The sequence below is a fragment of the Salminus brasiliensis genome, chromosome 15, assembly GCF_030463535.1.
Source record: "Salminus brasiliensis chromosome 15, fSalBra1.hap2, whole genome shotgun sequence".
Classification (NCBI taxonomy): Eukaryota; Metazoa; Chordata; class Actinopteri; order Characiformes; family Bryconidae; genus Salminus; species Salminus brasiliensis.
The window spans coordinates 9,536,342-9,556,499 of NC_132892.1; the positions used below are offsets into that span (position 1 = coordinate 9,536,342).

General features: G+C 42.0%; 2 protein-coding genes across 4 annotated transcripts in view; one reads left to right on the forward strand and one right to left on the reverse strand.

Moving 5' to 3' along the window:
* The window catches only part of tmco3 (transmembrane and coiled-coil domains 3), a 25,962-nt gene extending 13,487 nt beyond the window's left edge, over nucleotides 1-12,475 (reverse strand). The window contains exons 1-3 of the mRNA XM_072656695.1: nucleotides 12,019-12,475; nucleotides 9,280-9,725; nucleotides 2,415-2,594 (exon numbers count right to left, since the gene is read on the reverse strand). Of these exons, the coding sequence (XP_072512796.1) occupies nucleotides 2,415-2,594; nucleotides 9,280-9,705 (606 nt within the window). The 5' untranslated portion in view covers nucleotides 9,706-9,725; nucleotides 12,019-12,475. The remainder of the gene's footprint in view (nucleotides 1-2,414; nucleotides 2,595-9,279; nucleotides 9,726-12,018) is intronic.
* On the forward strand, nucleotides 12,176-18,548 carry dcun1d2b (DCN1, defective in cullin neddylation 1, domain containing 2b). Of its 3 annotated transcripts, none has more exons than XM_072656697.1 (7): nucleotides 12,176-12,291; nucleotides 14,409-14,625; nucleotides 14,759-14,927; nucleotides 15,195-15,325; nucleotides 15,736-15,818; nucleotides 16,103-16,199; nucleotides 16,811-18,548. In XM_072656697.1, exons 2-7 carry the CDS (start codon nucleotides 14,451-14,453, stop codon nucleotides 16,888-16,890), a joined length of 735 nt encoding a protein of 244 aa, XP_072512798.1. In that variant the 5' UTR covers nucleotides 12,176-12,291; nucleotides 14,409-14,450; the 3' UTR covers nucleotides 16,891-18,548. The 3 variants fall into 3 exon arrangements, with proteins under 3 accessions (XP_072512798.1, XP_072512797.1, XP_072512799.1); XM_072656696.1 differs by lacking the exon at nucleotides 12,176-12,291 and adding an exon at nucleotides 13,202-13,235; XM_072656698.1 differs by lacking the exon at nucleotides 12,176-12,291 and adding an exon at nucleotides 13,252-13,431.
* Nucleotides 18,549-20,158: the final 1,610 nt, after the last annotated feature.

A 20,158-nucleotide genomic window follows, 5' to 3' on the forward strand; every position in this document is an offset into this window, starting at 1 on the left:
CCACTGGCAGGGTGGACATTTCACTTGTAGAGGGAAGAATGGATTCAATTAAATACCAAAAATGCTGGGAGCAAACAGCTTATTGTCTGTAAATAATCTGAAGATGAAAACAAGATGGCTTTTACAGCTAAAAAATGATCCTAAACAAACCCCGAATACTAGACATCATCAAAAAACTGTGAATAGATATCAAAAGAGTGGTGCATGCAAGATGAATCTCACAGAACTAGACGGCTTTTGTAATGAAGACTAGATGGAAATCCCTCAAAAAGAACTACAAAAAAAAAAAAATAATAATATAAAAAAAATACAACAAGCAATTGCCAACTGGGGTGTTACTAAGTCCTGACCATGCAGTGTGCCCAAACTTTTGCTTTGGGCCCTTCTTTTTTTGTTATTTTCAAAGAAAAAAGTAATCTTGTGTGTCTTATTTACTCGTACCAGTGCAACACACCAACACGCCACCACCATGTCAAATACTACCTGCTCGGTGATGGTCTTGACTATTGAAGAAGGTGAAAGGTGGTTAACAAAAAGTACAGAAACAGATGGACTACAGTCTGTAATTACAGAACTACAAAGTGCTAAATAAGTTGACCTTATTTCATAAGCTTAGGGCAAATGAAATCTGAGTTTACAATGTTTCCCCTTACAGTCCTTATGTTAGCCCTCATTATTTCAGAGCATGGCTTCAACAGTGCAGCTTGACCTGTTCTTCTCAGCCAGTTCGTTTTCACTTTCACTCAAACATCTGGTCAAACTGGATTAGGTTTAGTATACATCAGGGAACCAGACGAACAATCAATCTGAATTCAAGTCAAATCAATTGTAATTGTTTAAAAAAAATAAATGAACCCTTTATTTTCTGCATTTCTATATTCATTTTACCCGAAGTGTGATCCAGGTTTAATCCATTCAACTAAACACAGAGAACCCAATTAAATAAATGCTGTAAACATTACAGTTTTACATTTATTTACTATTAAAATTATATCTTTGTCAACTACCCAAGGGCGGTTTCACACCGAAAAGTCAGAAACAAGGTTAATCTTTTTGTATACATTGTATACATTTGGTCCTACATTCCGCTGTTATCACATACATTGGCTGAATCGCCCTATAATTGACACTGATTGGTTAATGCGTGTGTTGTCAATTCGGCAGGTAGCCTTTCCCAGATAAAATAAATGATTTTATATATACAACTTATAACAACTTTAGGCACAGTTCTCAATACTAGTTAATTTGCCAAATGAACATGCTTGTTGTGCAGCGACTGCATCATAGTCGAAGGAGGAAAAGACGCTGTCTGATGTGTGACAATAGCTTGCCTCAACAACTTGTGACTGGTACGAAAGTCTGAATCATTCAAAAAAAGTGTTTTCACACTGCAAACGGACTGGACAATGGTTCAGCTGATCCATGACTGAGACCACCTCTTTTGGTCAGACCAAATTATGGTTTTTTGGTTCGGGCCGTGGTTCATGGCATCTGTCACACCTAATATTGTTTCTGACCAAACTGAAAGTCTGAACGTCTAGACCAAACAAGGTAGGTGTGAAAGCCCCTAAGATTAGGAGTTAACTTAAAGGACTAAATGTAGTTTTAAAAAAATGTTTTATTTAAATATTTGTTATTGATTAGTCAGTCATCGATGGCACAGATTATGGAAGAGTCAACATTTTTTTTCCTTCCCAAATTAGCTGAGCCAATTAACCCACCGATTCAGTAGGACTCCCCTCATCACTTGCAATGCTCCCGACACTAAAAGGGGGATGATAAGCCCATGCCTCCTCCAGTGCATTAGGACAGCCACCACTTTTTTTTTTAAATTGCGCTAGATCACTAGTTCTGATGCTTCAACTAGCAGACATCTGTGCTAGTCAGCTTCACAACAGGATTGATGAGGGGAGATCTACCCACCCAGGGAAAGCATAGCCAATTGTGCTCCCTCAGGCTCTGGCTGCTGATGGCAAAGCAGCAAGTCTTAAAAGCAAAATGTTGCAGCATGTTGCTGACCGGCAATCATTTTGAGTGACTGTAAAACACTACAAGAAGTGCTGGGGGCAAAATGTCTTCTATTGGGTTACTGCACCATATAAAAAGAAATCACCAGTTGCATAACATTGGCACTGGCACTGTGAGGGGTAAAGTGAAAGTAAATAGCAGAATACAGCATAATTAAATGAAGTATATCAAGAGAATAATAGTTGATAAATTCCACACGTTTAAATGACTGAATACGTTGTAGCTCTATGATCTATATTTAGTTTTTTTCTGTGACAGTATTTTCAGTGATTTGCTAATCCTGATTGTCCTAATTGTCCATGTAAAAACAAATGTAAAGGAAACCTGGCAGCTCTCGTCAAGTCCTGTTGCATTACTTCCCCATCAAATACACCCTGACGTCTGACCTGCTTGTTGTTGTCAAAGACATGGTCCTCAATCTCCTCCTCCAGGCGGTCAGCAGCCTTCCTGATGTCCTCCAAGATCTCATCCAGCATGGACAGAGTCTTGTTTCGGTCCTGAGCCACCTTCAGAGCCTCTTGCTGGTGCTTTTCGGCTGCAACCAGCTCCACATACTCCTCCTCCTCCTGTCAGGGGACATTCACGCCACATCAACATGAGGTACAACTGTAGGCAGATCTTCAATAAAATCATCAAGATTACTATTAATGGTGTTTTATGAATTGCTCATTTCTACCCACTAGATACCCAATCACACAATTCCACCAGCGCTGGGAGGGTGAAGACTAGCGCATGCGTAAAGCCAACCAACTGCATCCTTCTAAAATGATGCTAATGCAATGGCATTGGACGGCTTAACATGCTAGGAGGAGAACACTAACTGCCAATTCTATTATATCAGCAAAAAGATGTCCGTGCTGGCTAGCAGGGCACTGATTGATAAAAAAGGGGGGGGGATGCAATCCAGCCCACCAAGACACTTGAGCCATTTAGAAGTATGATATCAAAAATGCTTAGTTATTTTTCTGTTCCTTAGTCTGGTATTAAATGCAAAGGCTTAAATGTTGAACAATTGCTACTTTAGCACATGTGTGCTTACCATATGGAGGCCTAGCCTCATAAGAGCACAGTTAGGTCAGGCTGTTCAATTCCAGAATCTTTGTAATCGACTCTGATTTCGATTCCAAGTAATGGAAATCAATGAAGCCAATTTGGAGAGTCAATTTAAGACAATTTCCTGTCCAAATTTTTTTATATAGAAGATCATAGAGGAAAATAAAAAGACATCAGATAACCAGATCAGATTAACCTATTGCGTCCTAACTTCAGTTAATCTTTAAGGACAAAAGATATTCGTTTAATTATGACCTATTTGACCATAGCAAGTTCATTTGGGGCACTAATACTAGCTAAACTAAGTTAAATAAACAAGGTCCGGCTAATCCATACTTGATTCTCCACAGTAAGCTCCTACAGGTGGGTAGACATTTGTGCACTGGGGATGCAGTCACATTTTGTTAGCATTTTCACCTTTACTTTGTTTTCCCACACTATCCAAAGTACAAAATACAGCCAATCCAGTCATGTGTGATATGGAACCTCTGGAGTCACCAGTCAATTCTCAAATGCCTAGGATTGACTCTTTTGGAACTAACTCCCAGCCTTACAATTTAGCTAGCTTTAGATATGGTCAGTGTTGCGATTACAGAGAGTGAAAAGGTCATTGGATTTAAGAAAACAAAGGGCACTAGAGTGCCATATTTGCTGGGATCAGGTGAAAGGGTTCTAGATACTGTAAATACATTCAGTCTTGTCCACCAAAACAATCCTGATAACAATTTCATGTTGTTTTCTCACGACGCACAGTCTCTCTTGTATGCGTGCACTCCAATTGTGTCTGGCAAACACAGATAGCAGTGTGTAATGCAGAGTAATGCTGTCTCAAGTCACCCCGGGTGCTGTCCTTCAGAGAGGTGGATAAGAACCCTTCCCTCAGCGAAAAAACAAAACAAAAAAACCCCACAAAACTCCAGCACTTCAGCAAAATGCCAGAAAAACGCTGTTGCCACGGAAACAACAATATATCAGCCCTGCCTGCCAATTACAGTCACTTCTTGCTTATGCCATGCTCAAGGGCCACTACCTAAAAGCCTTCAATCACCAACAACAGAACAGAATAGCTGGGAACAGAACGTCTCTAAAATAATGGCAAATAATGAATCAATGGCTTAAAGAGCTCATATCCATGTTTCTTGTATTTTGTCACAATGTTAGTGGGGTTATGTGTACCAAAATAACAGCAGGTGTTTACATTTTTATTTAAACCTCTTTATATTCTTTAGCATTGGTACACTGTATCTGTTACTGTGCCTTTAAAGCCCCTGTGTACTCATTCCCATGATTTCTCTTTAACAGCATCATCTGTAGCTGTTGATGAAACTGTGAGCTGGCACAGAAAAGTGTTTTAAAATGTTTCAAACTTCTTTTCTGTACTAACCTTCGTTAGATTTATGTTGTGCAGGGTTAAATTTGGCCTATGTGACGTCAGATCACAAACAACCAAAGTCATCCATATGTTTTTATCCCCTACCTCAATAAAGAGAATGCCTTCCTGTGCATTCAGCCTCTTTGCTAAGCATGATTCAGCAATCAGCCTTTCTTTGAACCTGCTTTCCTCAGCAAACAGCATGTAACTCAAACACAGCAACACCTATGCTAATCAACTCAGATGTGCCAGTCATATAGACGCTTCCTCTTTTAAGCTCCCTGTGCTAATTTAAGCTCCATGCTCAGCGTACACTTCTGTGATGACTTTCCTTCGTTACTTGCTAAAACAGTGTGCTACAACATGGCTGCACCAGCGAGGCTGGAGTCATTCTCCAGCTTGTTACTGGAATTTTCCGTTCCACCTTACAGGATGCAGAATGTAACTGTGGCACCATTTTAGGTGGAATTTCGGCTTCAGGCTGCAAGCTCAGTGCAAGGCAATAGTCTGTGTTGCTTATTTCTTTAAAATGATATACTAAACCACTTTACATCAGTCAGATCCAGTGAATATATGAATCATTCTGCGATCTGACATGACCTTGCAGTTCTGAGCAGGTTTCAGCTTGCAATATTAGAGCATTTAACTGTAGAATTATACATTTAATAGAACACTGGTAAATGCCTATTCTGTGGCATTTCTGTGGTATTAAAATCTATTTTTGCATTTTTAAAACCAGTGGACAGGGGCTTTAAAAATGACACGTGTAAATAATCTGTGTGTAAGTTCTGACTGTTTGCCTTTGTTGCACCTTGTAAAAAGTAGTTCACGACATATATATATATAAAAATGTGTTCATGTTTGTGACATCACGGTCATATAAATTCAAAAGTATTTGTTGTTGCAGCTTAATTTGCCTACGTGAACTGAGTGGACTGAGGGTTTAGTGAAATATTGTTTATGTAAAACACTTTCGTGGGAAATCTAGTTTGCAGTCCTTATGCGGACCATCTGAGCTATATTGGGTCAGTCTGAGCATATACTGAATCCAACTACCTCAAGTCCTCCCTTGTTCAGCAAGAGCTTGTCTGAGTTTTGTGATGTTGCATTTTGTCCATGTGGTCTGGTTGGTTTCACACTGTAATTGCTGACATGCACCAAATACAGGGTGAAAAAAAGAAGTCTGTTACTTCTACATGTTGTGTTTTTGTGTTTCCCTTTTCCTTTATCTTAGTACAAAACCCAGGTCTGTCTTTCACATAGGTTATTATTATTATTATTATTATTATTATTATTATATTCTTTATGAAATTGATAATAATCTACACATTATGTTGCAGGGTAGTAGAACCACTTATGTTACATGTTGTATATTCAGAGAAATAAAAATAATCCTTATGTGACCTCTTCTTTTTGTGCTTGATTGGTTTTATTACTTCTTTATTATTAGTCATTTATTATTTGACCAGATCTGCAAGATTGGTAAGTGTTTATTCACTCAGTAAAACACTAATAGTTGAATGAATTCAAACAACGTGTGTTCATTAAAACATCTCAACACAATGCGGAAGTGAATGAAGCTTTTGCACATGCGTACTAAGGCACATGGACAAATGCTAAAGGGCTTCTCAGTCTTGCACACCTGGGGCTTTGAACAGCATCCCACATGCAGCTCCTGAAATTTTGCTCATTGGCTCCTGGCATCATCTAGTTACATTTACATTTACATTTACATTTATGGCATTTAGCTGAAGCTCTTATCCAGAGCGACCTACAAGGTTATTCGTATTACAGAGGTGGGCCAATGTAGTGTTAGGAGTCTTGCCCAAGGACTCTTATTGGTGTAGCTTAGCATAGTCACCCAGACCGGGAATCGAACCCCAGTCTCCAACATGGTGTGGTAGCTCAGTGGCAGGTAGTGGTGTTATCTGTTGCGCCACACCAACCACCAAATCTAGTTGCATTGTGGGCATGCCCCCCTTCCCTTTTTTATTTACCATCAGTGTCATTCCCCCTAAGGCTCCCTTCTGTTAGGTATGCAGTTATATGTTTCTATGATGGTTGACTGCCTGGCCTCAGTGTTATTCAGTGGCCTTGGAAGGCTGTAAAAGCAATTTAGCATTTCCTGTGCTACTGGGTGTGACTATGCAGGCTTTTATGTGGCAGATGGTTAATGTTCAAATAAGGAATGAAAAAATAAATAGATGAAAAGTTGAGTAAGTAAGAAAATGTTTAGGGGAATGTGGCTCTTTTTTTACATTGCAGAAGAAATCTGAAACCAAACACACAAGATCTCTATTACTTTCATTCAAATAATTCTTGTTACTTTTTACTGTATTTATGTGTACTTTTATTTGTTCTAATGTAATCTGGAGTTTTTACAGTAAAACATACACTCTCTCTCTCTCTCTCTCTCTATATATATATATATATATATATATATATATATATATATATATATATATATATATATATACACATATATATATATATACAGTGAGTCCAAGAAGTATTTGATCCCTTGCTGATTTTCTTTGTTTGCCCACTAATAAAGACACTATCCTTCTGCACTTTTAATGGTAGATATATTCTAACATGGAGAGACAGAATATCAAGACAAAAATCCAGAATATAATTTTAAAGAATATATTTTAATTAATTTGTATTTCAATGAGGAAAATAAGTATTTGATCCCTCTTGCCAAACACACTCAATACTTAGTGGCAAAGCCTTTGTTTGCAAGCACAGCGGTGAGACGTTTGTTGTAGTTAACCACAAGTTTAGCACACACACCTGGGGGAATTTTGGCCCACTCTTCTTTGCAGATCCTCTCTAAATCATGAAGGTTGGTGGGCTGTCGCTTGGCAACTCTGACCTTCAGCTCCCTCCATAGATTTTCGATCGGATTGAGGTCTGGCGACTGGCTGGGCCACTCCATGACCTTAATGTGATTTTTCTTGAGCCAATCCTTTGTTGCCTTTGCTGTATGTTTAGGGTCGTTATCATGTTGGAAGACCCAACCACGGCCCATTTTCAGATCCCTGGCAGAGGGGAGGAGGTTGTCCCTCAGGATTGTGCGGTACATGGCTCCATCCATCTTCCCAGTGATGCGGTGAAGTAGCCCTGTACCCTTGGCAGAGAAACACCCCCAAAACATTATGCTTCCACCTCCATGCTTGACGGTGGGCACAGTGTTCTTGGGGTCATAGGCAGCATTTTTCTTCCTCCACACATGGCGGGTGGAGTTGAGGCCAAAAAGTTCAATTTTGGTCTCGTCTGACCACAAAACCTTCTCCCAATAACTTGGTTCATCTTTCAAATGATCATTGGCATACTTGAGGCGCGCCTCCACATGTGCTCTCTTCAGCAGGGGTACCTTTCGGGCACTGCAGGATGTGAATCCATTGTTGCGCAAAGTGTTGCCAATTGTTTCCTTGCAAACTGTGGTCCCAGCTGCCTTCAGGTCATTTGCTAACTCCTGCCGAGTGGTTGCAGGACGATTTCTGACTGTTCTCAGCATCATTGCCACCCCACGAGGCGAAATCTTCTTTGGAGCACCGGGCCGAGGTCTGTTGATTGTCATGTTATACTCTTTAAACTTTCTGATAATTGCACCAATAGTTGTTACTTTCACATCCAACACCTTACTAATCTTTTTGTAGCCCATTCCAGCTTTGTGAAGGTCAACAATTCTGACTCTGAGGTCCTGTGACAGCTCTTTGGTTTTACCCATGTTGGAGACTTGAAATCTGTGTGATCTGTCTGATTCTGTGGACAGGTGTTTTTCACACAAGTGATTAGTGAGAACAGGTGGCTTCAGGTCAGGTAACAAGTTGATTGGGAGTGTCTAACTGGTCTGTAAAAGCCAGAACTGCTAATGAATACTAAGGGATCAAATACTTATTTCACTCCATGAAATACAAATCAATTAATATATATTCCTTAGATTTATTTTCTGGATTTTCTTTTTAATATTCTGTCTCTCCATGTAAGAATACATCTACCATTAAAAGTATAGAATGATCATGTCTTTATTAGTGGGCCAACGAAGAAAATCAGCAAGGGATCAAATACTTCTTGGACTCACTGTATATATATATATACATACATATATATTTATTCTAAATATATTCTCATTGCCTAGCTAAATTTTCTTTTAATTATGTCAAAAGGTCAAAAGGTGCACATATTTGTCACTGTACAGTGTACACTGTACAGCGAAATGTGTCCTCCGCATTTAACCCATCTGGTAGTGAACACACACACACACACACACACATGTGTTAGGGGCAGTGAGTACATACACACACCCAGAGCGGTGGGCAGCCAACTCCAGCGCCCGGGGAGCAGAGAGAGTAAAGGGCTCAAGGGCTCAACAGTGGCAACTTGCCGAGCCCGGGAATCGAACCCACAACCCTGTTATCGATATCCCGGTGCTCTAACCGCTGAGCCACCACTGCCCACTGCAACCAGGCGAATTATGCCACCACTGCCCACTGCAACCAGGCGAATTATGTGCCTAGGTGCCAAAAACCTCTGCACTGTATTGTATATTAAATATCATACTCTAATGTTCCCTTGTTTGGTGCGGACCATCCTAAATATACATTCCTCCTGCAGTGAAAATAGACCACAGTTAGCTTGAAGACACACCAGAGCTCACTAGGTTTGAGTGGAGCACAGTTCAGTTGTTTGGTGCGCACCTCAGTACAGCTGGAGCGTTCACACCTGTAAGAACGAACTAAAGATATAGTCTGACTGGTTCACAATTAAGAAGGAAGGTGTGAAAGTCAGAAGATCTCACTACCACGTCAGCCAGGCCTTACCTTTATGGCAGCCTCACGGAGTGCCTCCAGCCTCTGGCGGCTGCTTTCCTTCATGTTCACCACGTCCCTGAAGTCGCCCTTCAGCACCCTCTGGAGGCCCAGCACGGCCTGGAACACGGACCGTTCGCTCTCATTCAGCTCCTTCTGGAATACCTCCAGCGTGTGCACCTGGAAGAGCTTCTCTGCGTCGGACAGAGCCCGGTCACGCTGCACTGCTGCTGCTGCTGCCTCCAGCTTCCTCACGGCAGCGCTTTTCTGCCGCAGGAGGCCCGCAAGGCGCCGGCAGTTTTCTGACACCCAACGGTGGCCGTGGGCAGCGGCTGCCCCCCTCCCGCGGTGCAGCTTGATGGCATGCTGGGCCACCTGATCGCCTGGTTGCAGTGCCCCCGCCAGGGTGAGGCACAGCAAAGCGCACAGGGCCCGCATTTTGCTGACTGGTGTTTCACCTAGAAAAAAAAAAGGTCAGAGGTCAGAACATATTATTCATTAGTAAATCAGAGACCTTTATTTGGCATTATTATTGGCCAGGCGTTATTATTACAATATAGATAACTGCCTGATTTCACTTATTTGAGCTTTCGCAAGGCCAAAACTTACAAAATAACACTGAATATCTCATAACAGTGATGCATGCCACCATCTGGGATGTATGTTAGACAGCTGTTGTCTAACTGGGTAACAATGACCATCTTTCAAATTGGCAAGGTTTGCGGGATACTTGTGGCCATCAGGGGTGATTACCAACCAACAATGGCCTGAGGAGAGACAAACGGCAAGCCAGCAACGAGGTGTTAAACACCCATGGCTCATCTATGTACAAGGACAAATTGCAATTGCAGTCTCATCTTGTCCAAACTAACAGAAGAACTAGTGTATCACATGTCACAAAACCTGACATGACAATTACAGGAGGGAATGCGCCACACAGCATTAGCTGAACACGCCTACAAATGAAACGCAAGCATCGGAACTGGATCTTGGAGCAACGAAAGGAGGTCACTTGGTCTGATGAGTCCTGTTTTCTGTTACATTACTGGGATAGTTGAGCACATGTGCATTGTTGACCTGTGGGATGTCCTGGAACAAGTCCAATTAGCGACAGCTCCACTTCACATCTTACTGGACCTAAAGAAGCCAATGCAGACACACAGGACAGGACACCTTCAGAGATCTGGTAGAGTGAGCTTTGTTGGTGGTACAGGGACACTTTGAGCAACGCTGCAAAGGAAAGTCAATGTGTTTTTACATCAGTTGGATTAAGGCAAATGCATGTCAGCCAAAGAAAACGAGTTGGGAAAAGAGTTAGAGAGTTAGTCGACATTTACTTACATAGTAAAATAGCTCCAACTAACCATTTGCATAACCTTTAGAGTAGTAACATTAAGTTTGCTGTACTTCATATACAGATTAGAGTGTGTTTCCAATGTAAGAAATCAGAAATCAGCTATTAGTATCTGAATCAGGCAGAAAAATATATGAAAGGAAAAGAAACAAAAAGGAGATCAGGTGAAAGCAACAGTTTAAACACTACACACTGCACACTCTTTTAGGGCCTGTGTCACATGACTAGCTTGGGACAACACAGGTTTAATAAACTGAGCTCATGCAGGTGGGGCTCAGGTATCCGGGTTGTTCAAACAACACTACAGGTATTTGCTCCTGTTTTAAACGCCACACCTGTCACACAATATAGCTCTGCGCCTGGGGAGGGTGACTGCAACCATTACACTGCCATATACACTGCTGGTCTGGTTAAAAACACAAGATTCACACTCCATTCATTCTCATGTTCATGAAACCAGTTTGAGATGGCTTTTGCCATTTTGTAACATGATGCATCACAGGCATTAGACGGTGGGTCAATTATGACCATAGAGGGATGCACACAGACAGCAACAATCCTTAAACAGGCTGTAACACTCCAGCAATGACTGGCTGGTAATACCAGAGAGTCCCAGAGAGTCCCAAAAAAGTGCCAAGAAAACATTATCCACTTCATCACAACATCGCCACCAGCCTGGACTATTGACTGGACAAGGTAGGCTGGGTCCAGGGGCCATCGGTGTGCCTCGAGATTCATCAGATCAGGCTATGCTTTACCAGTCTTCAGGTGTTCAGTCTGGGTGAGCCTGTGTCCACTGCAGCCTCAGTCTTCTGTTCTTGGCGGACCGATCTTAGCTGTTGCAAGTGCATAGAGTGGTTATCGGAGTTACCACAGCCTTTCACTTAGCTCAAACCAGTCTGGCCACTCTCTGAGGATCTCTCCCATTAACAAGGTCCATCTGTCCTCTCTGGACGTAGTATGTGTATTACACCATTCTGAGTAGACTGGCACCAACAATGAGGTCATGCTTAAAATTACTGAGATACACACATACACACACACTTGTACTGTGGCACAATGGCACACACACACACACACACACACACACACACACCTCTTAAGAGCCCCAAAGCATCCTTCGTATGTCTTGTAAGTATCCATACGTCCAGATCATGACCCCATCATCTCAGTTCTCACCCAGCTGACCCCCCTATGTTCTAGATATCAGCTCCAGCTGCTGGCTTTCAGTAGCTAATGGTGAAGCAGACATACACACACCAGCCATCATGCCATATGTTCACGTACGCACTTACGAACTAACCCGACAGCTTTTGCGTGTCAGGTATGAAGAAAAGGAGAAATGGCGACGAAAACGAAAAGAGACGACATAGATAGATAGATAGATAGATAGCTACCTCGGAGAGCTGCGGGTCGTGTGCGCAGCCCTGTGCTCCTCAGTGAATGAAGCAAACAAACGGGCTCCTGTATTGCCGGCCCCTCGCCACACGCCACATACTAACGTTGTTGCAGCGCGGTGTGTGTGTGAGTGTGTGTGAGTGTGTGTGTGAGAGAGAGAGAGAGGGGGAGAGAGAGGGAGAGGGAGTGAGTGAGTGAGTCTGGGAGAGCGTATGAGAGAGGGGCAGAGACTGTAAACAGGGAGCTGAGCCCCAGCCTGTTCATTCACGGAGGTAAGTGATCGCTTTAACAACACTGGCTAGCTGGCTAGGATAACTAGCTGTCTGTCTATCTACGTACGTGGCACACTCCGCACTAGCCAGTGCTAGTGGACTTGAACGTGTCGCGATGACGGGCGAGTCCGTCAGCAGTGTTTATGTAGTGAACCAGAGCAAAAACTGACGTCCTAACCCGAGTTAGCAGCGGCGAGCCTCTCCCACCCAACACCCCACACCCCATACCCCATACCCCACACCCCACACCCCACACCCCAGCCGCTGGAAACTTCAGCTAATAGCTATAGCTACTTCGACTTTAAGACTTTTTTAACGACAAACTTGGGTTGTTTAGTTTCAAGGGAGTGAACAACACTCGTTGCTGTGCCTCATTTTACGGCGTATGGCTAATTTAGGTAGCCTGCTTGGCTAATTTAGTCCAAAACCCGAATTTTGTTTTGCTTCCGAAACAAATGAAGGCGATTGGCTGGCCGGGAGGAGTGAGACGTGGGTTGTGTAGTTCTGGCTCCAGAGCAAGCCGCTGCCTGCCCTGCCTGCCCTGCCTGCACGGTCTGCACGGTCTGCACCTGTTTGTAGTTCATTCCCTTTAACGCTTTATGTTCGTTGTATTTTCGACGCTGAATTAAGCTTGCGTTTTGTAAAAACGTGTTTATGTAATTGAGAACTTTGAGGAAAATATAAGTCCCCGAACTAGTACACAGACAAAACTTAATATGCGCAATAAATAATAGTTCGCTAGTATCTTGCTGGCCTTTAAATGTATTTCTTAGACTTTTTAGTGGTTAAACGTTGTAAAGGAATGTCGCTCTCGGATTTAGAGGCTGGTCGCGCTAGAAGACTACAATTCCCAGCGCTAAGCTAAAAACCTGCGCAGTCCCGCGCATGCGCACCCGGGGGGGCTGTCGCCTATCAAGTTGGTCCGACAGCGGGGTGATAAAATGGTAGGTGAAGACACGAATGGCAAAAACCCTGACTTGAAGCCCGAACAGGGACGGAGTGAGGTGCAGAACGGGAACGGGGGGCTATTTTTAAGCCTCGGGGTGGGACTACGGAAGTGTGGTGGTTGGATTTGAGAGGAGTTTTCCTCCGGCTGTGTCGCATTGTCACGGTGGAGCAATTTATGAGGGAGTATGGAAGGTCAGTTGTTGGTGTTTTGAGAGCTGTCAGACCCAGTACTTACTCTTCACTGTACTTTAACCGGTTTGGGTAATTCGCCCATTTGGGGCGTTTAGCTACGGTGGACGGGAATGAGGTCGAAGCCGGGCGGGTCGGTGGTCCAGACCGAGATATGTTCTCTCATACACACACATACATACACATATATATATATATATATATATATACACACACACACACACACACACACACACACACCCCGTCAACAGTGAGAAGGCGTTGGAGCTGCATGTTTGTTTACATCTGCCTAAACGAGGCTTGGACATCATGTTCCTTCTTGTCGTGGACAGTGATCTATGCTGTCAGACGAGCTGGACATTCCTTAAACGTTTGGCCTGACCACCTAGTACTCTCAGATGTTTCTTGAATGTGAATGTGAGTATATTTGGATGTCCCTTAGCCCTCAGCGAACACTCCAGACCAAAGTGGGTGATGACCACCTTCGATCTGAAGCTTGCTGGGCATTGCTTGTTTGGGTAATGATATGTACTGTAAATCAGCACTTTGTTTAGCGGAGCTGAAGCACTACTGAAGTGTGTTTACAGGTTTGATTACAGCGCCACCTCTTAGTTTTACAAATAGGGCTAAAGTAAGCTTCTGTCCAGTTCGTTCGGTTCTGTCTAGTTTGCTAACCCGTCAGTATATGGTGCCGTCATTCATGATATGAAATGTCCAATGTGGCTTTCAGTGATGAGCCGTTAATACCATGTCTGGTATTAATACTTTTAAAACACTTCTATCACAGTTCCAAAAACTATCCGATCATGCTGGTTCACATTTATGAGCCTGGATCTACTCGACCCCCTTCTCTCAGGAGTCGTGTATTAATTTGGGCTCTGGACATTAAAAACTTTTCTCAAACAGAGTCGTGAGAAGTTTGATTAATAAACAGCCTGTCTGTCTTATAATATTTTCTCATTTTCTCATTTTCTCCATAGCATAAGCTGAAGTCATCACAGAAAGACAAGGTCCGCCAGTTCATGTCCTTCACCCAAGCCGGGGAGAGGACGGCTGTCTACTGCCTCACACAGAATGACTGGAAACTAGAGGTGGCCACAGACAACTACTTCCAAAACCCGGATCTCTACTACAAAGAATCCATGAAAACCACAGTGGACCGTAAGAAGCTGGAACAGCTGTACAACAGATATAAAGGTAAATAGAAAGAGCTTGTTGTTGGTCGGTTCTTTTAATGCTCTGTAACTTTGTGAAACTCTGTAAAGCTGTGAGGAAACCCACTCCTCATAGTGAAAAGGATTTTCTAAATGTCTCAACCTCTCTTCCACAGACCCTCAGGATGAGAATAAAATTGGTATCGATGGGATTCAGCAGTTCTGTGACGACCTCACTCTGGACCCAGCCAGCATGAGCGTTCTAGTGGTGGCCTGGAAGTTCCGGGCAGCTACACAGTGCGAATTCAGCCGGAAAGAGTTCCTAGACGGCATGTCCGAGCTAGGGTCAGCAAAAACTTTTCCTCTCTTTTGGCTTCAGCTGGAAGTAACTTTCATCATCAGTAATAAGTGGGGACAATGATGATGATGAAGTTTAGCAAATCCTTCATATGCGTTTTTCCATACAAGTAATTACGACCTATGTTTTAATATTTAAATTAGAACAGAAGTGTCACATTTTGCCACCCTGTATGATGCCTGACTTGCTCAAAATGTTCATGTTCATTAATAAAGTAACATGCCAGTTCACATTTTGAATGTTTCTCTCCGTAGTTGTGACAGCCCAGAGAAACTGAAGGCGATCTTACCTAGACTAGAACAGGAGCTCAAAGACTCTGGAAAATTCAAGGACTTTTACCAGTTTACTTTCAACTTTGCCAAGAACCCTGGCCAGAAAGGCTTAGGTAAGTGTCGCACGAAAAAGGAAAAAAGAAAATCACTATAAAAGGGCAGTATAAAAAATAACCCTGCAGAAGTTACTACACAATAACTACCTGTAGCTATACACTGTTAAGTATCCATAGATAAGTAGTCATTTTTGCTAGATGTCGATGTTTCCCCCTGAGAAGGGTACTCCCTGACTTGGAATTCTGCATTGTGCTGGTTAATGTTGGCATACAAACAAGGGTGCTGTTTGTAGGTTTGCAGTGACCCCCTCCTTGTTAGTCCCGCACAGTGGGCCATTGTCCGACCCACTGGACATGGATTACTCCCCGTACCCCAGCCCCCCTCCCTCTCTTTTTCTCCCCTCTATTTCCCTCTTGTCCTTTCACTTTCGTCTCCCAATGCTATCTCAATGCTATCTGTCACTTAGATTTAGAAATGGCTGTAGCCTATTGGAACCTAGTGCTGACGGGCCGATTTAAGTTTCTGGACCTGTGGAACAGGTTTCTATTGGTAAGCATGTATTTTTTTTTCCCCCAGTCAGATTAATTATCTACATTCTGTTGTGGTCCCTGGTTGAGCAGTATGAATTTGTGCAATTGGTTGTTAATTTTGTATTTATTTACATTTTTTAAGCATATTTATTAGCTATTTGTAAACCACCTATATACAATAAACAATTAAAATAAGCTTAGTTCTGTTAAATTATGTTGCCATGCCTTCATTACTTGGATTGATTGATTGATCGATTGATTGATTGATTCTTCTTTTTGCCCCCCCCACCCCCATTAATGAAGGAACATCACAAACGATCCATCCCAAAAGACACATGGAATCTCCTTCTAGACTTTGGAAACATGATTGCAGATGACATGTCAAACTATGATGAGGAAGGTAAGATGCTTCTTTCACAACTGTGGCTATTCACACATGAAATACAGCTGACCATTAAAGTGAGCATTGTGTTATATATCATATATTATATATTATATATGTGTTAGTACGCTTCGCATTAAAAGAAGTGAACAGGACCAAAGTTCTTATAGGCAAGTCCGTTCACTCAGTGGCCTTCTTGGCAATGCTGTCGGGCAGTTATTTTCAGTCAGACAAGACCAGGCTTCTAGTTTTATTAATAGGGAAAGACCAAAATGCTGGAAACTGAAGATTAGTTTATGGTCGGTTACCATTTTAAGTCACTGTTAAAATCTGAGAAAAACCTCATGAATTGTTTGTGCATTATTGAGCTTATAGCTACAAAACACTCAACATTGAGGGGGTTTCCTCTGCCGATTGGATCATTTTGTTGAAAGGCAGGACTCAATCCATAAACAGATACCATGTTGAGCGTTACGAGAACTCCCATTCATATGTCAACCAGTAGCCGGTCTCCTGCTTTTATACTGTCACTGACTGGATGTAACGTTCAGACCTCATTAAAATGGATATGAGAATCAAGTAAAGGTGTTCTGCAGAAATAGTAATTATATTGTCCTCTCTCTCTTCAGGAGCATGGCCGGTCCTCATAGACGACTTTGTGGAATTTGCTCGGCCAATCGTTACAGCGGGCAAACGCAAAAATGTATAATCACCACCCTACCTCTTGGAGAGGGAAGTGGCATCTTTATCTCTCTGTTCAGACTTTTTTTGATAGAAAAAAGAAAAGACAAAAAATCAAGAGACTTTTTAAAGTTGTGGGTTTAAACTTGGGTTCAAGAACAATGCAGAGCTGACCTGGCCTTATCAAGAATGAGTGAGAATGAGTTCTTGGAGCACATCGCCACCAGAGGGCGACAGTGAACCAGCCCCAATGGCCCAAACCTGGAGAAACCCCAATCATCCATCTTGAGTCGACGTAGCCTCAAGGTCATTATGGCAATGGACTTCATGACCCTGCCCTGCACTGTCCATCAAGCTGCAGTCCAGGGGTGACGCTTGCGGTATGTGAGAATCATTAGCATGTCTAGTCTCAAGGCTGGAGCCCATACAGGAGTGTAATATAGGATAATAGTTTGTGCATGTTATTTGTGGTTGATGCACAGTGTTGAGCTGCGCACAGTAAAAGAAAGCAAAACTAAGGATCAGTCTTCATCGAGCAGTGTCGTGTACAGCTCCCACGGTGTCATCGCGCATTGTTACAAATTTGCAAGAAGCGTAAACTTTCAGGTCTGTTGTCGTCCAGCAGTGTAAAGCCTAATTTCTTATATTTGAAAGGTGTAAAGAACACAGGATCTGATTTCGTAAGCAAGTCAGCCAGAAAACACCATGCATAGAACACCAGCATAAGTAAGATTGCTACAGTTGTAAAATACTGTATCTAATAGAGATATGTACAGACATATTGCTACAAAAGGCATATGAATATAGATACATGATGTTTATTAATATGACAGAGTATTTGGACTAGTCTATCTTTAAAGCTTGGGTGTCCTCATTGTGCTTTTTTCACATTTCAGAAGTGTAACATTGGTTTTAACTGTTTTAAACTAAGTATGTAGGTTCTTATTTTATTTGTTATTTTTTTGAGGTTTTATTTCTCACAGTTTTCTTACATAGAAGCATATTTCTGACATGCCAAATTATGCACATGTTAAGCCTGGTTACATTTAAGCAGTGAGAATAAGTGAAAACCTGACCATAATTAAAAAATGACTATTTAATTTAGAAATTGATCCCTTTTGACTTTCTGTGTCTTAAAACACTAACCGTGATAATGAGAATTCATCTTATTTTCACTGAATAATGATGTCATTCTTTTTTTCACCTTATTCTGCAAACACTTGCACACACTACAGTTCATTTACTAGAAAGCTCATTTTATTTGTTTTGAGTTTTATTTATTGTTTGTGTGTTTTTTTTTTTTTGTTTTTTTTTTTGTATAATTCTGGACAAGGTGCTATGGTGTTCTGGATCTCCTCTGTTACTGTTACAGATTGCCATTTTTTTTTGTCCAGTTTTGTTCGTTGGACATGTACTTCCATCACAAGGGAGGTGAGCCTCCTTATAACATTGTCCTCACATGGTACGCCTTGCTGAGTGTTCTGTGTCCGGACTGTTGAGTCCAGGGTAGTCGACTCTTTAAATCAGTATTATTGCATATGTAAATAAAGATTATTTAAAAACAACAAAAAAGTAAAAGAAAAGAACAAGCTTAAATCTCCATCATCAAAGCCAAACCCCTTTGTTTGATTGTGGAGTAAGGAAGGTGTTCAATAAAGCATGTTTTTAACAAAAGATGACAAAGTAGACCACAGTTGGCTTGTTTTTTGTTTCATCTTATAACCAAAGACATAATACTCATTTTGCATGTTGTGTTACATAACTGTCACTGTGATAGTTCTGTTGTAAGGATTTTTTTAATCGTAGAAAAAAAATTGCAGATATGTGTACCTACAATAATTCAGCTTCGGTTTCATATAATTCATAGCTGTAAATAATAAAGAAATGTTTTAATTAAGTGCTTTCGAGAAATACACAGCAACTAAGAGAGTTGTGTAACCTCAAACATGCAGCTGGAACAATTTCAATTAAAAAAAAAGTTAAATCTTGAGGTACATCATAAATAATTTCTTCATTCTTTAGCAAATAACTTTTTTTAACAACAACATTTTTCATATGGGTTCAGTCTGATGTCTAGTTATTAGTAATAGTAATTTATTCATTTATTGATGAATTAATTTAGTAATTATAATCTATGCTGCCTGGCTAATTACTAAATAAAATAATTAACATGATGAGCTATATAGCTTGGCTTTGGCTTGTAGGTGATAGCCCAAGGTCAGGCTGACCGTTACATCTAACCTCTCCATAAACTTCCTTCAAAGCTACGAGGTGACCTGGAAGCCCCTGTCTGCCAGGTTTGAGATTTACATTTAAATTTAAGGCATTTAGCAGACGCTCTTATCCAAAGTGCTTTGCTATTTACCCAAGAAAAACCTCAGCTAGTTAGAATAGACCAATAATTTAAAGATACCTCTAAGTTTAGACTCTACTAAACACAAGACAATAAGATGACCATAGAACTCTGCTATTTGTCCAAGTATTCTCTGAAGAGGTGGGTCTTCAGTCTGGGTTTAAAGACAGTGAGCGTCTCTGCTGTTCAGATACCCAGGGGAAGCTCGTTCCACCACTTTGGTGCAGGACAAAAAAGCCTGGATGCTCGTCTTCTGTGGATTTTGAGGGATGGTGGGTCAAGCCGAGCCGTACTTGAAGCTCGAAGGGCTCTTGGTGCGGATCGGCTTTTGACCATTGCCATCAAGTACGGAGGGGCTGGTCCGTTCCTGGCTTTGTAGGCCAGCATCAGGGTTTTGAATCTGATGCGGGCAGCAGCTACAGGAAGCCAGTGAAGAGAACGCAGCAGTGGAGAGACACGGCTGAATTTAAGGACATTGAAGACGACCCGTGTCACTGCATTCTGGAGGAGTTGCAGGGGCCTGATGGTGCGCAGAGGGAGACCAGCCAGAAGAGAGTTAAATTGAGGTAGAGGAGACCAGGGTCTGAAGGAAGTAGGCAATTGGAGCCTACCTCAGGGACTCTGGTGGAACAGGAGCCAGTGTGTTGACTGACATCCTGATCGAGAGAGGGCCACCAGTATGTTGGGCAGCTGGCATAAGTGGAAACTGTTTACAGGGTTTGGCTGATCACCTTGTTGATCACCCATTGCATGAGTGCTGTGAAGATGCAGAGGAATGATGGGTTCATTGTTCTGCAGTTATCTTTTGTGCAGTCAAGACATCAGCTGATGCCTAATTCTTCTCAATGTTCTTCCAAATTCTTCTTCTTCGGCAAGTGGACGTCGTACTTGATCATGGAAGCATTAAGTTGTCTTTAGACTTTGCCCAGCCTCAATGGGAGAT